The 18664-nt window shown below is 50.0% G+C and overlaps 1 protein-coding gene across 1 annotated transcript; it reads right to left on the bottom strand.

Moving 5' to 3' along the window:
* Window positions 1-198: 198 nt before the first annotated feature.
* Window positions 199-18226, bottom strand: Hapln3 (hyaluronan and proteoglycan link protein 3). Its single transcript, XM_026388131.2, has 5 exons — window positions 15776-18226; window positions 8000-8185; window positions 6489-6857; window positions 2940-3242; window positions 199-2277 (listed from the first exon to the last, which is right to left on the bottom strand). Exons 2-5 carry the CDS (start codon window positions 8154-8156, stop codon window positions 1991-1993), a joined length of 1116 nt encoding a protein of 371 aa, XP_026243916.1. The 5' UTR covers window positions 8157-8185; window positions 15776-18226; the 3' UTR covers window positions 199-1990.
* Window positions 18227-18664: the final 438 nt, after the last annotated feature.

The following is an 18664-nucleotide window of genomic DNA, read 5'->3' as shown; positions in this document are numbered from 1 at the left end:
GGTGTGACTCAGAAACTTTGCAAGACCCTCAGAAATTTTGTGAGACTGTCTCAAAATAAAAAATAAAAAAGGGCTGGGGATGTAGCTCAGTGATAAAGCACCCCTGGGTTCAATTCCCAATACCATACACATACAAAAAAAAAATTCAAAGTAAAGTTTATGCTGAACATTTATTGCTTTCATGCCATCTATTACAGTTTGGATATTGAACATTCTCCAAAGCACCATGTGTTGAGAAATGGGTCCCCAGGATGGTGTTATTGAGAGGTGCTGGTAGACCTTTAGGAGGTGAGCCCTTCTGGGAGGTCCATCAGTCACTGGGAACAGGTCCCTGAATGGGTATTTTGGGACACTACGCTCTTGGTCTTTTATCTTTGCTTCCTTGCTGATAAGGTGAGCCTGTTTCTCTGCCATCCACACCTATCCTGATATACTGCCTTATGCAAAGTCCAGAAGAACAAGAGCCACTCAATCTTGGACTGGAACCTCCAAAACTATGAGCCAAAATAGACCTTTTCACAAGTTACTTATGACTGATATTTTATTATAGGAAAGACATTGACTAATACAACGTTGTAAGGTCAAAAGATCATAAGTCAGCTGGACGCAGTGACACATGCCTAAAATCCCAGCAACTTGGGAGGCTGAGACAGAAGGACAAGTTCAAGACCATCCTGGGCAACTTAGAGAGACCTTGTCTCAAAATAAAAAAATAGAAGGGTTGGGGATGTAGCTCAGATTTAAAGCACCCTTGGGTTCAATGCCAAGTGCAAAAAAAAAATCGTAAGTCAAATTATCATACATCAGAGACTATCTGTAATTGGTAAAACAACCATCTATGCTAGTGGCTTTCAGAATCCCCTGGAGGATTTGTGATAACAAGGGGCCTAATCTCAACCCCAGAGTTTCTAACTCTGTAGGTAAGGCCCAGGAATTTGCATTTCTAATGCATTCTAAGTGCTGCTGCTGCTGCCGCTGCTACTGGCCAGACTTTGAGTAGCACTGGGCTGGTGAAAAACTGATGGCATTACTGAGAGGTAAGTGGCAGGGCATGCCTGTGAGAAGCAACCAAAGTGCCTTCCTTCAGGGTGAGGCCCAGAGGATCAGGCCCGAGAGCCTGGCTTCTGAGGCCCTCCAGAGGGCACCTTCCTCTCTCTTGCTGGGCCTCACACAGACACACTATCAGGGGCTGGGGGATGCAAGCCAGGGAGCCAGCTGCTGGACCAGTACCAGAGGCAGGGCACGGCCTGGGGCAGCACACGGCCTGGGGCAGCACACGGAGTTCCCTGCCCACCCCAGGTGCGCTGACCCCGCCACCTGTGAAGCATGGCACAAAACTGAACCTACCACATCCACCAGGCTGGGAGCTGAGCCCTGAGACTGGACGAGACAGAGAGACAGGCACAGAAGCAGGTTGGGGACAAAGGAAGGAGTTATAGCACCATTTATCATTCAAAGAAGGTGCACACACCCAAAGGCAGCTCTCCACACAGGGAAAATGAGAAGAAACAGAGTGGAGATGAGAAAGGGAGAAGAGGACTTCTCTCCCTCCCCTCAGATCTCAAGGAGAAGCCTAGGAAGCCACTCCAGAAATAAAAAGGACCCCCCCCCCCATCACCAACTCCTCTTCCTTCCCAGACCGAGACAGAGGGAGAGCAGCAGCCACCATGCCTTGACCCCTTGTGGCCAGGTCACTGCCCACTCGGGTATCAGCCTCCTCTGAGGAAGGACACAGGCTGGACTCAGAAATAGCAGGGAGCCCTCTAAAAGGCTCACAAACCTCAAATATTTGTGATGGGGAGCGCCTCAGGGTGTCCAGGGAAGCTGGTACTTGGATGCTGCTGGATTTACAAAAAATAATGATACTTTTAAAAAATATTTAAGTTGAGAAGTATAAAAACAATACTAAAATTGCCCCGACCCATTAGGAGAATGGAACCACTCAATAAATACACAGCCCCGGGGGGATGCAAAGCTGGTCGCCCAGATCCTAGCGGGGGCGGTAGCAGTAGACGCCATCCAGGCGGCTCTGAGGGTCTGGGAAGCCGAAACTCCGGACTCCAGGCTCTGGGGGCCCGCAGTTGGGACGGGGATGAGCCACAGGGTAGCGGGCGCTGCCATCTGCCAGCCAGCCGGCATCACAGCGGTCCAGGCCACGGAACTTCCAGGCAGCAAAGAGCTGGCCCACCTTGGCAATCTGGGCACCATCTTCCTGGCAGGCCTCCCGGGCCTCCTTCAGCGTCAGCTTCTCGGGGTGCTCCAGGTAGTACACCCGCCCTGGGGGAAGGTGGGGCATTAGTGCTGGGCAGCTGAGACAGTGACCCCAGCAGAGCCCATCCCAAGAACCTGACAACTGTCCAAGCCCAGGGGACCACGATGCTGTGGACATGTGCGGTGGACATTTTGGGAAGTGTAACTTCCCACACCTTGGCACCTGAGAGTCCCACTCTACTTGCCATAGGGCTGGGTCCCTCTGGTTATGTCTGTACTCCCCTGCCACCCTTCCCTGATTGTACCCCCAAGTGGGCATCCCACCTGGGCTGGACCAGAGTCTCTCACCCAGTCATTTACTGAGTACCTGCTATGTGCAAGACATTTCTCTAAGTGCCTAGGATACAGCACTGAACCAATTCCTGTTTTCACTTATCTTCTGATGAAACAGGCCATTTTACGAGGACAGATGCGTTTCCTTTGTCTATAATGCCCCTGAGCCTCGTCTAGGCCCCAGCACTAGAAAATGCTCGATGAGAATAAACCAATGTTTGCAAGAAGCAAAAGCAGCAAAACACTCAAAATCCCACCAGTATTGCTTCCAGATCTGCTGGGGCTCTAGACCTCTAGGTGGAAGTGTCAGCAGGGTGGGCAGAAGGGTCCAGAAGTTCCCTGCAGGTCCCAGGTGCCCATCAACCCACAGGCCTGTGCTTGGCCACTCCACTCACCCTTGAGGGCAGCAGCAAAGCAGAAAACATCGTAGCGATGCAGGCGGTGGTGGCGTGGGCCATAGCTGCGCACACCAGGCGCCAGGCCCAGGCCACCACAGGGCTCTCGGGGCAGCGTGATGGGGTACTGCACCGTGGCATCCTGCAGCCAGCCTGCGTTGCACCAGTCCAGGCCTTCCTCCCAGGCCCGGAAGAGCTGCTCAAAGGAGGCCACTACTGCATCCTGCTCCTCACAGGCCTGCTGGGCCTCATGGAAGTTGAGCTGGTAGCGCCCCTGAGGGGGCTGGTAGGGAAAGACCACGCCTGGAGAGGGAGGAAAGGAGCTTGGAGGGGTGGGCTGCACAGTCAGCTCTTCCTCCTCCACTGGGACACACGACCCCCGACACACACACACACTCACACGGTCACTCAGGAAGCTCAGCAAACCTCCATCTCCTACCCACTGCCCACATCCAGGCAGAGCCTATGAGCTTTACTTCCTGGAGCTGAGCAGGCAACAGCGGCATTCAGGAAACGTGCCTTGGCTTGTGAAGGTGATTAACCAGCCCAATGTCTCCAAATTTAAAATGGGAATACTGCCTTACTTATGGGGCTATGGAGAGAACCTCAGTGAGGAGATGCTATCATGTACAAGATGGGCACTGGCTTTGGACTCCAGAAGCTGGATTTGGCTCCCAACGTCCCTCCCAATAGCTAAGACCTAATCACACAGGCTTTCCTCAGTGTCCAAAGGGATCCGTTCCAGGGACCCTCCTCAAATACCCAAATCCAAGGATGTTCAAATCCCCTATATAAAATTATATAGTATTGCCAGGCATGGTGGTGCATGCCAATAATCCAGATACTCCAGAGGCCGAGGCAGGAGGATCACAAGTTCAAGGCCAGGCTGGGCAATTTAGCAAGACCCTGGCTCAAAAATAAAAATAATTAAAAGGGCAGGGGCTGAGACTCAGTAGTAGATGCCCCTGGGTTCAATCCCCAGCACTGAAAAAGGAGAAAAAAAAAAAGCATAGTATTTGCATAGAACCTACATATATCTTCCTGTATACTTTAAATCATCTCTAGATTATTTATGATGCCTTAATACAAAGCCTACACAGCACTTCATTCTTATGGATTTAGCATAGTACTTGGCATGCAGCAAACTTTAGTTTTGCTTTTTTTGGAACTTCTTGGAATTCTTTTTTCCAAATAATTTTTGAGCTGTGAGTTGGTTGAATTTGCAGATGAAGGGTCCACAGTTACAGAGGACTGACTGTATATGTCATTATGAATATGGAAGTTTCTTAGGAAAATATAAGACATTTTCCACATATGACAGATGTTTTGTAGGGGAAGGAGAGGCCCTAGAAGCTATGGGAAGAGGGTAGTGAAGGGCCCTTAAATAAAGGAGGCTTGAAGTCAGGAAAGGCTTGGGGCCCTCTCTTAGTAGTCAGGATACAATGGGGGCCACAAAGTCCCCTCAAAATTTGTCATGCATGTTTGAAATTTTACTATAATAAGTTTTTTAAGCATTGGAAATTCAGTTCCTAGCAAGTTGGATGAAATCTTAAAAAGTAGGCGTGACTCTAAGGGTTCAGAAGGGGACCCTGCTGGGCTTCCATTGTTTATGAGCAAGGCCCTGAGTAGGAACTCCTCCCTGTAGCCAAGGACATGGAATATGTCAAGCACCAAACCCAGTCTTGCTGGGGTACCGGTACCTGGGCAAAGCCAGTCTAAGAGGGCACAGAAGCCCAAGGGAGCTGGTCGTGGTGGTACACACCTGTAATTCCAGCAAATCGGGAGGCTGAAGCAGGAGGATGGAAAGTTTGAGGCCAGTCTTGACAATTTAGTAAAACCCTGTCTTGATAAAATTTTTAAAAAGGGAAGTTGAGGGAAGAAATTGGGGGTGGGTTGTAGCTCAGTGACAGAGTACTGGTGGATACAATTCCTAGTACCCTCCCCCCCAAAAAGAGAGAGAGAGAGAGAGAGACAGAAGACCATGGGCCTGACAATCACATCTTAACCTTCCTGTATGCTCACAGGGGGATTATTGTGCGCCTGGTATCATCTCAAATTCCTAGCCCTGGGTGAGGATTCCCTGCCTCTGTAGGCTGCTTCTGCCAATCCAGACAAATGAATCCTGCAGGCTCTCTCCCTTCCCTCCACCATATCCAAATCCAAAATGAGCAATGTGGCCTCTCTCAGGCACCATCTAAGCCACAGGGACTTCAAAGTTGGAGTGCTGCAAAGATGAAGCCAAGTTTCCAGGATGTGCATTTATTCTCCTGGCCTCTGAGGCAGGTAATGGAGGAACTACTCTTGTCCCCATTCACACCTCTCAGAACAGCCCAGAGCTCTGAGAGGCTGAGGCATTCATTCCCAGGGGTCACAGCAGAGATGGGCCAGATGGAGTCCAAGAATCTTCCTCCCTCCCTGCTGCCTCCCTAACAGGGCAGACCGACATCAGGACTCCCAGCCTTATCCCAGAGACAGAGGAGGTGAAAGGAACTTAGATCTTAAACTGGGGCCCACAAACAAAATCTGGCTTGCGGGGTCTTGACTAGTTTTGACAGTCCTGGGTCTTTTCCAGAAAAGAAGACTTTTGTGGGGCACGGTGGCACACACCTATGATCCCGGTGACTTGGGAGCCTAAGACAGGAGGATCACAAGTTCAAGGACAACCTGGGCAATTTAGCAAGAATCTGTCTCAAAATAAAAAACAAAAAGGGCTGGGAATGTGGTTCAGTGGTCGAGCAACCTTGGGTTCAATCTGTAGTTCTACAAAAAAACTAAAAAGTTTAATTAATTAAAATTAAAATAGGAGCCGAGTGCAGTGGCATACACCTGTAATCCCAGCTGCTCAGGAGAGGCTTGAAAGTTCAAAGGCAGCCTCAGCCATTTAGTGAGGCCATAAGCAACATAAGAATAAAAAATATAAAAAGGGTTGGAAATGTGGCTCAGTGTTTAAGTGTCCCTAGGTTCAAACCCCATATATATTTTTTAATATTCGTATTTAAAAAGGAGATTGTTACAAAAAAAGACAGTCATTTCACATAAAAAGATAAGCTCTCATCAAATTAGGAAATCTGATTGCACCGGGCCTGCATTCTGCCATGGCATCATCGGCTGGGCCTGAGTAGAGTGGCCCCTCTGGATGGGACAGGGCTCACCCCTGCCACTCCCTCTCATTGCATGCTGGGCCTGCCACATTCTTTCATTGCCTGCTAACCCTGCTCAAATCTCAGCCCTGGCTCTAATGAGCTATAATACTGGCTCCCACTGTCCTCTCTCTGAACGGGACATGAGTGAAAGAGAACAGAAGGCAGTAGATGCTGGAGGCTGCTGCCGGGGTCCAAATGCCAGCTTTGCCATTTATGAGCTGGGTAACCTCAGAGAAGTTACTTGGCCTCTTTGGGTTTCCTCATCTGTAAAATCAGGGTGGTAATAATAGTAGCTTCCTTATGAGGACATAATTTTCTACATAAAGCACAAACATCCGGATGCTCTCTCAGGGGCCTCTCCCCTCCCTTAGGTCCCAGCATCACCCAGTCCCGGTCAGGGCCTCACCCCGCAGCTCCAGCTCCACCAGGCCGCTCTCATCCTCTAGCCCATCAATGACCTCACAGCGGTAGCGCCCATAGTCTTCCAGCCGCAGGTCCCAGAGCTCCAGTGAGACTTCACGTTCCTTGTCCTGCCGCAGGTGCACGCGGCCTTGGTAGTCCCCAAAGGAGCGGTGCCTCTTCCCTATGGCCACCAGCACATCCTGCTCTGGGGCCCCGTTCTCTGACAGCTTCCACCACTTGATGCGCACGGGCCTTGGGGAGGCCAGCGCTGGCTCATAGTGGTAGTGGCAGGGCAGGGTCACAGTAGCCCCCCGGTGGGTGAACAGCGTCTCCTCGGGCGTCTCTACAACCAACTTCACCCCATTGAAAAGGCCTATGGGGAGAGGTAGGGGACAGGGAGGGACAGCTGCAGCACATCTCTACCTCCCTTCAGGGTCAATTGTTATGAGTGAAAAAATGGCCTCCCTGCTCAACCCATCCACCCCCCCTTGCAGTGTGCCTGTGTATCTCCTGCCATCAAGAGGTAATATCTATTCCCCTGTCCCTGGAATGTGTACTGGCCTTGCCACTGGATTTAACCAAATGGACATGGCTGGTATGACCGTCCCATAGTGCCTGCTCTGAGCCTCAGTTCCAGGAGATCTGGCTTCTTCCGGTTTCTCATGGGTCCTCACCAGCCCCCCATGAGCATCAAGCCAAGGCTTGCCTACTGAGCATGAAAGACCACCTGGAGCAGAAGCAAGCCTCCCCAGCTGGGGCCACCCTAAATCAACCAGCCCCCAGCCTGTCAGCACCCTGCGGGTGCATCTGCAAGTCTCAAGTGCAAGGCCAGAAGAAAGGGAGCCCCCTGTCAAATGCTGACCCACAGGCAGCTGAATAAATGGCTCTTGTCTTAAGCCACTGAGTTTTGGGGTGGTTTGTTACACATCAAAAGTTAACTGATGAGCCAGATGCACACCTGGAATCCCAGTTATTTGGGAGGCTAAGACAGGAAGATCACAAGTTTAAGACCAGCCTGAGCAACTTAGTGACACCCTGTCTCAAAATAAAATAAAAAGGGCTGGGGGCTGGGGTTGTAGCTCAGTGGTTAAGCACCCCCAGATTCAATACTCAGTATCAAAAGAAAAAAAAAAGAGAGAGAAGAAGTCTTCTGCCCAAGGCCAGCCAGTAAGAAGCAGAATTAAGATTCAAACTCACATCTATATGACCCCAAGCCCTCTTTTTACTGGGGAGCCCAGGAGAGATCTCATTTCAGCCAGATCTTGAAGAACTGGCAGGACTTTGGGGAAAGTGTAAAATAAGCAAAGTGATCATCCCTAAGTGAATATGGCCTCATGTCCAAGGAGACAGCAAACAGTAACTAAACCATCTCTTCCTCTTGTCTAAGAAGCAAGGCTGATCCACCCCAAAAGCCAAGATGGGGAAGAAACTACTGTGTCATACCCTGTCCCCCATCCCAGCCTGGAACCTGCATAGCACAGCAGGAACCAGGATCCGGCCCAGGAGGCCACCCACCTTCGCCATAGCCATTGCCTGGATTCCTGCCATTGGGGCTGTTGGAATAGTAGAAGCCGTTATAGAAGGGCAGTCCAGAAACGCAGGGCAGCAGGAACAGCAAGACCAGGACCCATGGTGCTGCAGCGCAGCACCCACAGCAGCAGCTCCGGTGCATCCTGGGCCAGGCTGGGGCCCTGGGGCAAACTGGGAGGAGGAGGGGGGAAAAGCCAATTAGAGACCCCCACTGCAGTGCCCTGGGATCCCTCTGTTCGACCTGCACTCAATCACCTCTCTATAGTTCATTATGAAGCATCTTCCAGCACCAGGCTCGGTGCTGGAAAAGCTAGAGGAATCTCTGCTCTCTGCAGGCAGGAGGGGCAATAGCAAACAAATAAACCCTCAGAGGAATTAGTAGGCAACAAAAAGAGCATGGAAAAAATTAAGCCAGATGATGTGACACTATCAATATTTCTCAAATCACGGGTTTGAATTTGAGAGGTCATGAGCAATTATTTTATTTTGCTTTATTTATTTATTTTATATTTTATTTTATTTGACATTGGGAATTGAACCCAGGGGCACTTTACCACTGAGCTACATTCTCAGTCTTTTTTACATTTTAGTTTGAGATGGGGTCTTACTAAATTGCCAAGGCTGGCCTTGAACTTGTGATCCTCCTGTCTCAGCCTCCTGAGCAGCATATTTTAATGAAACCAAACTGACTAGACTAGAATAAAAAATAGCAAAGTGCATTTCATGCTTAGTGAAAATAAATCCTGCAACAAGAAACTTTTGTTTCAGTCCAATGTCTGGGGGTCTGGAGTTGTAGGGGTCACAATGTGAAATTTATTTCTTACCCTAAGTCAAGGTTAAAAAGAAGTTTTTTAAACATCACACTAGAGCATTATTCCTGTTTAGGTGGATATTCAAATAAAATAGGCAGCTGGCCCATGAGTTGTAGTTTGTTGATTTGATTTTTTTTAAATATCCCATTAAGCTGGGCTCAGTGACACATGCCTATAATCCCAGCAGCTTGGGAGGCTAAGGCAGGAGGATCAAAAGTTCAAAGCCAGCCTCAACAAAAGCAAGGCAATAAGCAACTCAGTGAGACCCTGTCTCTACATAAGAATACATAATAGGGCTGGGGATACAGCTCAGGGGTTGAGTGCCTCTGAGTTCAATCCCAGGTACCCCCCCAAAAAAAATTGCTCTAAAATATCCTGCCTTGATTGCAAAATTTTTGGCAAACACACACACTTCCCTACTTCAAGTTTGCACCCAAGACTAGTGCTTCCTCAGCTCACCCTTGCTTTTAATGAGCGTTCTCAACAATTAAAAGACTGAAGGAGCTCAGTCCAGGGAGCATTGAAACAAGATTAAAGACAGGAATTTTCAAGGTGGAAAAAGACAGACTGATTTTTCTTGCAGAGACACAGTCACTGCAAAGGTGCAGAGGCTAGGGACAACACCTGGGGAATAGGGGTGTGCTGGGGGATCTCCATTTGTGTCCTCCCCCTACGCACTCCCAGGTCCACTCTCTGCCCTTCTGTGCCATGCATTGATCCCTGTGGGTCATTCCACCAGGGCCCACTGGCCTCTGGCCTCCAGATGGATTCAGTCAATGGGAAACACAGGAGATGGGTAGGAGGGAAGAGAGAGAAGCAGCATTTCTTCCCTGCTCCCTCCCCGCTCCAGTGGCTCCGCCATAGTGTCTACTGCTGCTTGTCCTCATTTGATCCCTACCTTCATTAAAGTCTCTTTGTCAGAACCATCTGGAACAAATTCCATTTTCTGCCAAGACTCTAACTGGTATAGAGGTTAAGATGCAAGAAGGTCAACAGGGTCTGTGCCTAGATGCCCTAATGTCCTGGGGTGCCAAGATGGCTTTAAGCAGAGGAGCAAAAGGATCAGACTTACATTGTAGAAACATCCCCTGGAGGCAAGTCGAAGGTGGACTGTGGGACAGCAAGACCAGAGTGACAGCAGGCATTTGTAAATATAACTATGATTATCCTGTAGCAACACAGAAGAATGCTGAGGGTGTCATTTAAAACAGAAAAAGCAGAACATACAATTGCCATCTGGCTATGATTGCAAGTGTGTGGTCTTATGAATGCCTGTGCACAGGAACCAGAAGGGGAAGAAACCCTAAAAAGAAAATGAGAGAGAAGGGAGGGAAGGAGGGAGGAAGGGGAGAAGAAAGGAAAGGAAAAACAAAGCAAAGCATTGGTCTATGAAGTTGACCAGACTTGGAGGAAACACTCTTGTTTTCAGAAGAGTCAGGAGCAGTTGCTGAAGAGGCTTGGACGTGGAAGAAGATGAGCGATATATCATGCCATTCTCTTAGACAGCTTGGCAGAAATGAGGCCCAGATTTGCCATCTGTGCTGTGCCCTGTAGCAGGAACACTGTCCCCTCTGAGGATTCAACTCTTGTTCAAGAGGAATTGCCCTAGCCAGGTGCAGTGGTGCACGCCTGTGATCTCAGCAGCTCGGGAGGCTGAGGCAGGAGAGTCATGAGCTCAAAGTCAGCCTCAGCAACTTAGCAAAGCCCCAAGTAACTCAGGGAGACCCTGTCTCTATATAAAATATTTAAAAGGAGTGGGGATGTGGCTCAGTGGTTAAGCGCCTCTGTATTCAATTCCAAGAGAGAGAGAGAGAGAGAGAGAGAGAGAAACTGCCCTGCTGAATTCCAGTAAGTCCCTGCACAGCATAACCAAAATCAGGCAACCTGGGATGGAGTTTGTGAACTAGAAGATTGAGGGTCAAAACCCACCTCCACTTCAGTAGTCCCTCAGTAATGGTGGGGGATTGTTGTTGGACCCCTGAAGATACCAAAAACCACAGATACTGAAGTCCTTTACTTAATCTGCCACAGTATTTGCATAGAACCTACACACATCCCTGTACTTCAAATTATCTCTAGATAATTTATAATACCTACTACAATGTAAATGCTATGGAAATAGTTGTTTCCTGAATAGCAACAAAAAAGTTTGTATATATTCAATGCAGATAAAAAATTTCCTAATAATTTCCATTAGTCATTGGTTGAATGTGTACAGAGTTGACTGTATTTAGTATTAGCTATGTGGTTCTAAACAGGTTTCCCCAGTTGTGACATGGAGGTCATAAACCTGCCCCCTGGCACATTTCTCATTAGTATGTTCTGGTTTTCTGTTATGGTAATGGAATTCTAGAGAGATGCATGACCACTCAGCTAAAGGCTGTATTTCTGGTCTTCCTTGAAGCTAAGAGGGCTGGGTTAATTAGTTTTGCATCACTATGACCAAAATGCCTGACAAGAACAACTTAGAAAAGGGAAAGTTTATTTGAGCTAATCGTTTCAGAGGTTTCATTCATGGTCCGCTGAGTACGTTGCACCAGCAGCACGCTGAGGCAGAATGTTGTGCAGAAGAGCAAAGGAACATTCCAGGTGGCTAGGAAGCAGAGATAGAGGGAGAGGCAAAGAGGCTGCAGCAAGATGCACTCTCCCAGGGCAGCCCCCAGGAACCCAGCTCCTCCAGCCACACCCCACCTGCCCACAGTTACCACCCAGTCAGTGCATGCAAAGTATGGTAGACCAATTAGGTTACATCTCTCGCCATCTAATCATTTCACCTCTGAATATTCCTGCACTCACACAGGAGCTTTGGGGGAGACACCTCATATCCAAATCATACCAAAAGCCAGGTAACTCATTTCTGGCCAATGGCAGCCAGCAGAAATAACATGCTCCAGGTCCAGGTCACACAGTTAAGCCTACTGAGGACACCTTTTGCAGGTATTCTTTCCCCTAATCTGCTGGCCACCACAGTAGAAAAGTTTAGACTCAGAAATAGGAACCACAGATTGACTGGCAGGGCTGTCATCAGCCTAGACCACATCCACCTCATTGTCCCCTGAGCAAATCCTGTTGTATTAAACCAACACATTTTGCGGCTACTGGGGAACACAGTTTAGCCTCTCTTGGCCAAACAAATCCATTCACAGCATTCTTAGCATCAGCATTAAGCATGAATAGCCAGGCTAGGAATGTAGCTCTTGCCTAGCATTAGTGAGGCCCTGAGTTTGATCCCCAATACTGCAAAAAAGAAAAAAAAAAGTAAAAACAGCCAACTTTAATGAGCATTTAGTATATCACTGGATCCCCATCCCAACCCCTAGAGCTGGGGCCTATTTGTATCCCCACATTGCAGATGGGAAAACCAAGATGTAGAGAAATTAAGTCTGGTGAGTGAGATTAAGCCAAAGGTCAACCATCTAGAAAATGGTAGAGCTAGAATTTTAATCTATACAGGCTCCAAAGTCTACAACCATCAGGCCAAATTCAGGGAGGTAATTGTGTGGAGTACACAGCCCAGAGTAGAGCGCAGAGTAGACCCTCCCTAAAGTCAATTTCCTTTCCCTCCTTGAGCCTTCACTTGGGGAACTGAGAGGGAAGCAGAGCAATGACTGAGAGGATTGTGGGTGTTGAGCTGGACGTCCCAGGGTCCACCCAGTCCCTGGGCACCTAGAGCCTTCCAAACAGAAGGGCTCCCTGCTTCTGCCTGCAACACTTCCAGCCTGTTAGAACAGCTCAGCCAGCACCAATGCTGCCCAGCAAGAAGGGCCTTCCTGAGCATGAACAAGTGAGGTGTTTCTGCCACAGAGTGACATTTGTATACCTGAAAAAAAATGCATTTTTGCAAAATCATGCCTCAAAAAATGTTAGACAAAAAAACAAAGTCAGACTACTCAGAACTCTGTCATCAGAGTATCAGAGTGCTAACCAAGACAAGAGCAACCCAGAAAAAAAAAAAAAAATCACCTTCAATTCTCTACTGATATATGCCCACAGGTGTTGCTCTGCCACCCTTAGCAGCCTTCGCCCCTGAAGTGAGTGCTGCCTTCTTCAAGATGTAGATCCTGGAGGCATTTGATTCCAGTGGGAACCAGATTTGCCAGTATTAAAAGTCGGACCCAGGGCTGGAGGCATAGCCCAGTGACAGAGTACTTGCCCAGCATGTGCCAGTAGCTGAGCTCCCCTGCTAGACCCCCAGCACTGCAAAAATATTAAGACAAAGTGTGACCCAGAATGAAATTATCTTCAATCTGTTTTGTCTTTTAACTTAGGGATCCATTTAGGCAATTTCTTCATTGGATTTTAATTTTATTTAAAAAAGAAGAAATATGGTGTTAAGTTCTGTTAAGCAGCTAAACCACAGGTATTCCTTCCTCACCAAATTTATGTCCCCCCACCTCTAATTTTCTGCAGTACTGGAGATCAAACCCAGGACCTCACTCAACTAGATAAGTGCTCTACCGTTGAGTCACACCCCCAGCCCTTATTGCATCCTTGAGTTGGGATGGCAACAGTTTGGGATATTGAGATTTTTGAGAATTCATGTTGGAAGAGATGCCACATCATCCAGATCTATTTGGTTCCTGAATCTTGGAGAGTGATTAGCAAATTTGGATGGCAAGGGAAATCTGTATGTATACTAAAGAAAGGCACTTTCTGGATGGAAGGCAATGTGGCTGCTACATCTGTCACCCCAGTGATCACCAGGGTTGATTCAACTGATCTGGCTGGCTAGGTGGATGTTCCCTTCCTCCCTCACTACTCCATGTGTGTTCCTCCTGAAGCTTCCAGTTTAGTCAAAGGACAACCTTCCCTGATAAAGAAGAATCATTCTTCAAGTGTACATAAGTAGCTGAGCTCCCCTGCTAGAACCTCCAAACAAAGGCACTTCCTAGCTGGGGGCAATGGTGCACACCTGTAATCCCAGCAACTCAGGAGGTTGAGGCAGGAGGATCACAAGTTCAGTGCCAGCCTCAGCTACTTAGGGAGACCCTAAGCAACTCAGAGAGACGCTGTCTCAAAATAAAAAGGGATGAGGATGTGGCTCAGTGGTTAAGCACCCCTGGATTCAATCCCTGGTGGGTACAAATAAAGAAAGAAAGAAAGGTAGGCACTTTCTGCAGAACTGTGAGCCTTTATTATAAGGAATCCATACATTGAATTGCTCTTTAAAGGTCAGAAATCTCCAAACATTCATGTGTTGGTAAAAGTCTCTCCTGAACCAATGCAATTCTACGTTATATGCATATTGTTCCCTCATCATTCTTACAATCAAGGAGGAGGTAAACCACAGTTCAGAAACATGCACTAAAGCAGAACAGACAGAACCCCTGGGTTCTCTGCAAGATCTGCCCTCTGGAGCTGCAAAGTGTGAGTCCCCAAGGCACTCTTCCCATCCCCAGAGACCCAAGTACCTGGGATTAGAGGCACACACAGCAATGCCCAATACACACACACACACACACAAAAAAAATATTTTCTGGTTGGTATTGTCATGACCCCTATTATGCCAATGAAGAAGAGGTACTCTGGAGGCTGAGGCAGAAAGATCTCAAGTTTGAGGCCAACCTCAGTAACTAACAGAGATCTTGTCTCAAATTTTTAAAAAGGGGAAGTGGAATACTGGGGATTTAGTTCAGTAGTGGAGCACTTGCCTAGCTAGCATGCGTGAAGTCCTGGGTTCAATCCCCAGTACTGCAAAATAATAATAAAGTTGAAGGAAGACAGTGTCTACAGAGCATAGAATACTACCGGTTTGGGGCAAGCACTCAACAATATTAGCTAGTATTACTGTTGTTATCATAAATGTACAAAATCAAAACTCACATTATCTCAGTGAGCTAAAAGAAAAGCCATCACCATTGCCTTCTCTTTTCATCTGGGGAAACTGAGGCCAAGTCCAAGCTTTATTTTTGGCAAATATCTTGGACTGGCTTTTCCCAGGCTCCACTTGCCTAAAGCCCCCACACGTTAAAGCAATAAACTGAGCGCTGTTGGGGGTAGGGGGTTCACCTCCCCCACCAGATTCACACCCTCAGTGGGCCACCCATGAATACAAGTCCCCCAGATACCAGCAGAGGGCAGCATTGCCCCCAGTTCTCCACCGGCCCCACTGCCCGTGAGGAATTTGACTTCGAGGGTCGGGGAAGACAAGGCTTTACAAGAGCCTTTGAACCCGCAGCCCAGAAAGTGCGAGCCCTGGGTATTTGTACCAGCATTCCTGGCCCTCTCACCAGTTCAGGGATGTGGGAGGAGCTGGGGAGCCTAATGCAGAAAGCAGAGGCACTCCCGAGAATCGAGGGTCGGCGGGGTCACAGGCTGCCCACGACCACCCAGTGAGCTGGTGGCAGGCAAGGGTCAAAATGTCCCGCACTCCTTCCTTCCCAGTCTAAATTCCTCCCTGAGCGAAGCCATCTCCCACCTAGGGCTCTGCCTCCCACCCTCCCTGCCTCTTCGGGTGCTGCTATCCAGGAACCCACGGATATCCATACACCCTTCCCCGAGGTGGCCAGAACGGGCGGCCGAGAGGGAGCGGCTCAAGTCCGCCCGTCCACCTCACAAGTTATCCCCAGCCCCTTCCAAGTTCCCGTGGCCCCGCAGCATCCAGCGGATGCCCAAAGCAGAGCCTGGCGCGGTGCCCTGTGCTGGACGCAGCAGGACCTGGACAGCACAAGACCGGAAGGGACCGGCACCGGGCTGGGGTCTCAGAGGCCACCTAGTTGGCTCCCGCTTTCCCCCTCCTGGTGCGCTCTCGCTGTCCGCACCCCACTTGCGCCCACGGCGGCTCCAGGGGGGCGACCGCAATCCAGTTCAGCCTGGGCCCCGAAGTACCCAGCCTCCTTTCCCTGAGCCTGCCTGAGAAGCCTGGGGGTCCGCAGGAGAGCCGAAGCGCGAGGAGTGGAACCTGCCCGCACTGGACCCCTAGGGACCTAGCAATCTCTGAGCCACGTACCGTCCCCAGCACGCTCTTCCAAGACCCAAGCGCTAGGGCCGCTGGCTGTGTGGGTCGCAAGCAACAGACGGATTTAGGGACCTTCAATGGCCCGAAAGGAAGCGGCAGCCGACAAACCTCCGCGCTCCTGCCGGGCCAGCCCCTTAAAGGAACACACCCTCCTTTCCCTCTAAGGCTGGGCCCCAAGGGAGGAGTTGTTGCAGATGCGGGCAGCCTCCAGACGTGCTGGGGACCACCCCCAAACAGGAGCTGTTGGCTGAGCTGTGGAGTGCAGGCTGTCTCATCTCGGGGAAGGAGATGAGAGGGAGATGGAAGAGGAGCTGCGGGAGGCGCAGATCCCATTAGAACACCCTAGTTTACCCCAAAACAGTAGGACTAAGCAGGGAAAGCCCCTCTCTAGCACTCTGCGGGTGGGCTATGGCTTCCTCCCAGAGGGAAGAAAGAGGGAGGAATTACAGTTCTCTATGCCTACTCCCCATAGAAAGCAAGGGATGCTGACATCCTCCTGCCCCTGAGTTTGACCATGGAGGCCAGCCAGGATGTCAAAGTCAGCACAAGGTAGTTGCTGCCCCTAGTAGGTGGGGCTTGAATAAGTGGCCCAGGGGAGTGGGGCTGGAGAGACAGGCTGGGGTGCCAGTAACATGAGCCACCAAGCTTCTGACTGGTCCTTAACAGAGGATTCTGGCATCTGTCTGCACAGCTATCAGGCAGCCCCTCTCAGGATGCCTCTGTTTGGACAGGTTGTTTTCTTTCCTGTCCTGTCTAATGGGGGCCCTGGCCTGGCAGGCCTCATTTCCTCAGCACAGAAACCCAAGGAGGTCCTTCAGCTTCAGCTGGGAGTATCACAGAGCCCGGACACTCTTCCTAAACACACCTCCAGACAGCCCACACCTTTGCCACACACAGTCAGGAGCAAATCAGAGCATGAAGAACTGCAGTGGGCTAGAGGGAAAACAGCACTGCAAGGGACACCAGGTTTATCGAAGGAGCCCATGAAGAATCGTCTGCAGGGAAGAGTGACGGGTCTGATCACTGTGCAGGATGGATCAGAGGGAATATAAACAGGACCCAAGTATGAACTAGGAAACTCCCAAAAGCCTCTCTGATAATGGTGGCCAACATTTTCAGTCCTCTGATGGGCCAGACTTGGCACTGGTGCTTCTGAGCATTTGGTCTTTTAGTCCCCACAGGCCATGGAGCTGGTCTTAGTATTTCCATTTTACAGATGAACTGAGATCCAGAGAGGTTGAGCACATGACCCAAGGTGACCCAGAGCCAGGGTTTGAGCCCAGGTTGTCTGACTTAAGACTTTTATCTAAGTTCCACCACCACCACATTTAAACCAGGAACCCTAGACCCTTGGAAGAAACAGGGCAAACAGATCCCAGAACCAACAGCCACAGGTGTAGGGAGAGGTGTGGACAGCAAAATGGTCAGTTTTGTTACAGGAAGGTGAGTTTAACATGCCAGCTAGGGGTGGGTGGCCAGCAGGTGAAATGCAGCACTACAGTCAGGAAGAAAACAGTGGGTTCCCTCTCCCCCAGCCAGGGTCTCATGCACACTAGGCAAGTGCTCTACCACTGAGCTGAAAAAGAAAATTTGTGGAGGTCATGGTAAAAGCCCTAAAAGTGGAGGAAACTGCTCAGAGAAAGGACCCCAAGTGATGAGACTTCAGTCTAGGGACTTTCAGAAAGCTGCAGCCACACATCCAAGGCTACAAAGATGAGAAGAAGGAGCTAAGAAGTGGCTTAGGCAATTCCAGCCAGAGTCAGGTGGGCACCTGTGACCACTGTCCACCAACCACCCATGGAGAATGACCCTCAGAAAATCCTCAATCTGGCTACTGTGGGCCACTTGACAGATGGAAGTGAAGCTCAGTGTCCCCACTGTGAAGACTCTGGATCTGGCAGGGTTCAAGCTACATTAGTTACTAGCAGGCAGAACCATCCCCAGCAGATGTTATTGGGAAAATGTTTCTCCTACCGTAGGTGGTCCTCAGAGGAGGCCAGAACGGGGGATGGGGGCAGGAAATGCTCCCAGGAGCACTTCCAGAGGCCAGCGAACCCCAGAAAGACTTGACCCCAAGCCTAATCCACACAGGTCCACAGAAAACTGGAAACAGGAGGGAACCAGATACATCTGGGGTGAGCATCCTGCATCCCCAGCTCCAGGGAGACTGCCCCCAGACCCTTTTACTTAGCTCTCAGAAAGGAGCCACTTCCAGTCCAGTGTCCCTGATGTGGCTCCAGCCAGACCCTTTCTTTGGCAGCCACGTGGCCAGCCTGCTGCCAAAGAGGCCCAAAGTTTGGTCAGGACAACTCACCTTGGAAACGAGGGTGAGCCGGGTGGGGATGTAGCTCTGACAGAGCTCTTGCCCAGCATGTATAAGACAGATTCGATCCCCAGCACCACCACCCCCCCCAAAAAAGTAAGGGGCTTCACTGACCCCTTCCCCAGCTGCTCAGCCCCACCTCTAGCTGCCATCCCCTTCCCAGATCACCAGGGCTCTGGCCTGAACTGCTCCCCCTAGCCACTTTTTAATGGTCCCTGCATGGAAGGGGGCAGAGAGAGGACCCCTTTCTTCCCAGCCCTAGTGTGCACTTGCCAGTGGCCTCCCAGGAACCAGTGTGCTCTGCCGGGAGGCCCCGAGCCCAGTTGACAGAGCCCAGCCCTCTCCTCCCATTCCACACTGCCCGCACCAGAGGCTCCCTACAGCCCGAGAGCGGCCCAGGTTCATGGGTTTCTACAAGTTTCCCCAGCCCAGGGCTCTAATTACAGAAAAGATGAAACTCGCCAAAGGGGGAAATCAGCAGCCAGACCTGGCACATCTTCCTGGGGCGGGAAGGGAGCAGAGCGTTCGTGGAGACGCCTCTGGGCCAGGACTGCAGG

Source organism: Urocitellus parryii, chromosome 6, assembly GCF_045843805.1.
Source record: "Urocitellus parryii isolate mUroPar1 chromosome 6, mUroPar1.hap1, whole genome shotgun sequence".
In the NCBI taxonomy this organism is placed as follows: domain Eukaryota; kingdom Metazoa; phylum Chordata; class Mammalia; order Rodentia; family Sciuridae; genus Urocitellus; species Urocitellus parryii.
Note: the sequence above shows the minus strand (reverse complement) of the source record. Positions and strands in the feature narration are given on the sequence as shown.

Excerpts from the sequence above, each read along its gene's own strand:
- Hapln3 (XM_026388131.2), bottom strand. The coding sequence starts at position 8,156 with ATGCACCGGAGCTGCTGCTGTGGGTGCTGCGCTGCAGCACCATGGGTC. Across the intron at positions 3,243-6,488 it reads GGTGGAGCTGGAGCTGCGGG|GCGTGGTCTTTCCCTACCAG; the intron begins GTGAGGCCCTGA and ends CTCCCTCTCCAG. Across the intron at positions 2,278-2,939 it reads CTTTGCTGCTGCCCTCAAGG|GGCGGGTGTACTACCTGGAG; the intron begins GTGAGTGGAGTG and ends ACCTTCCCCCAG.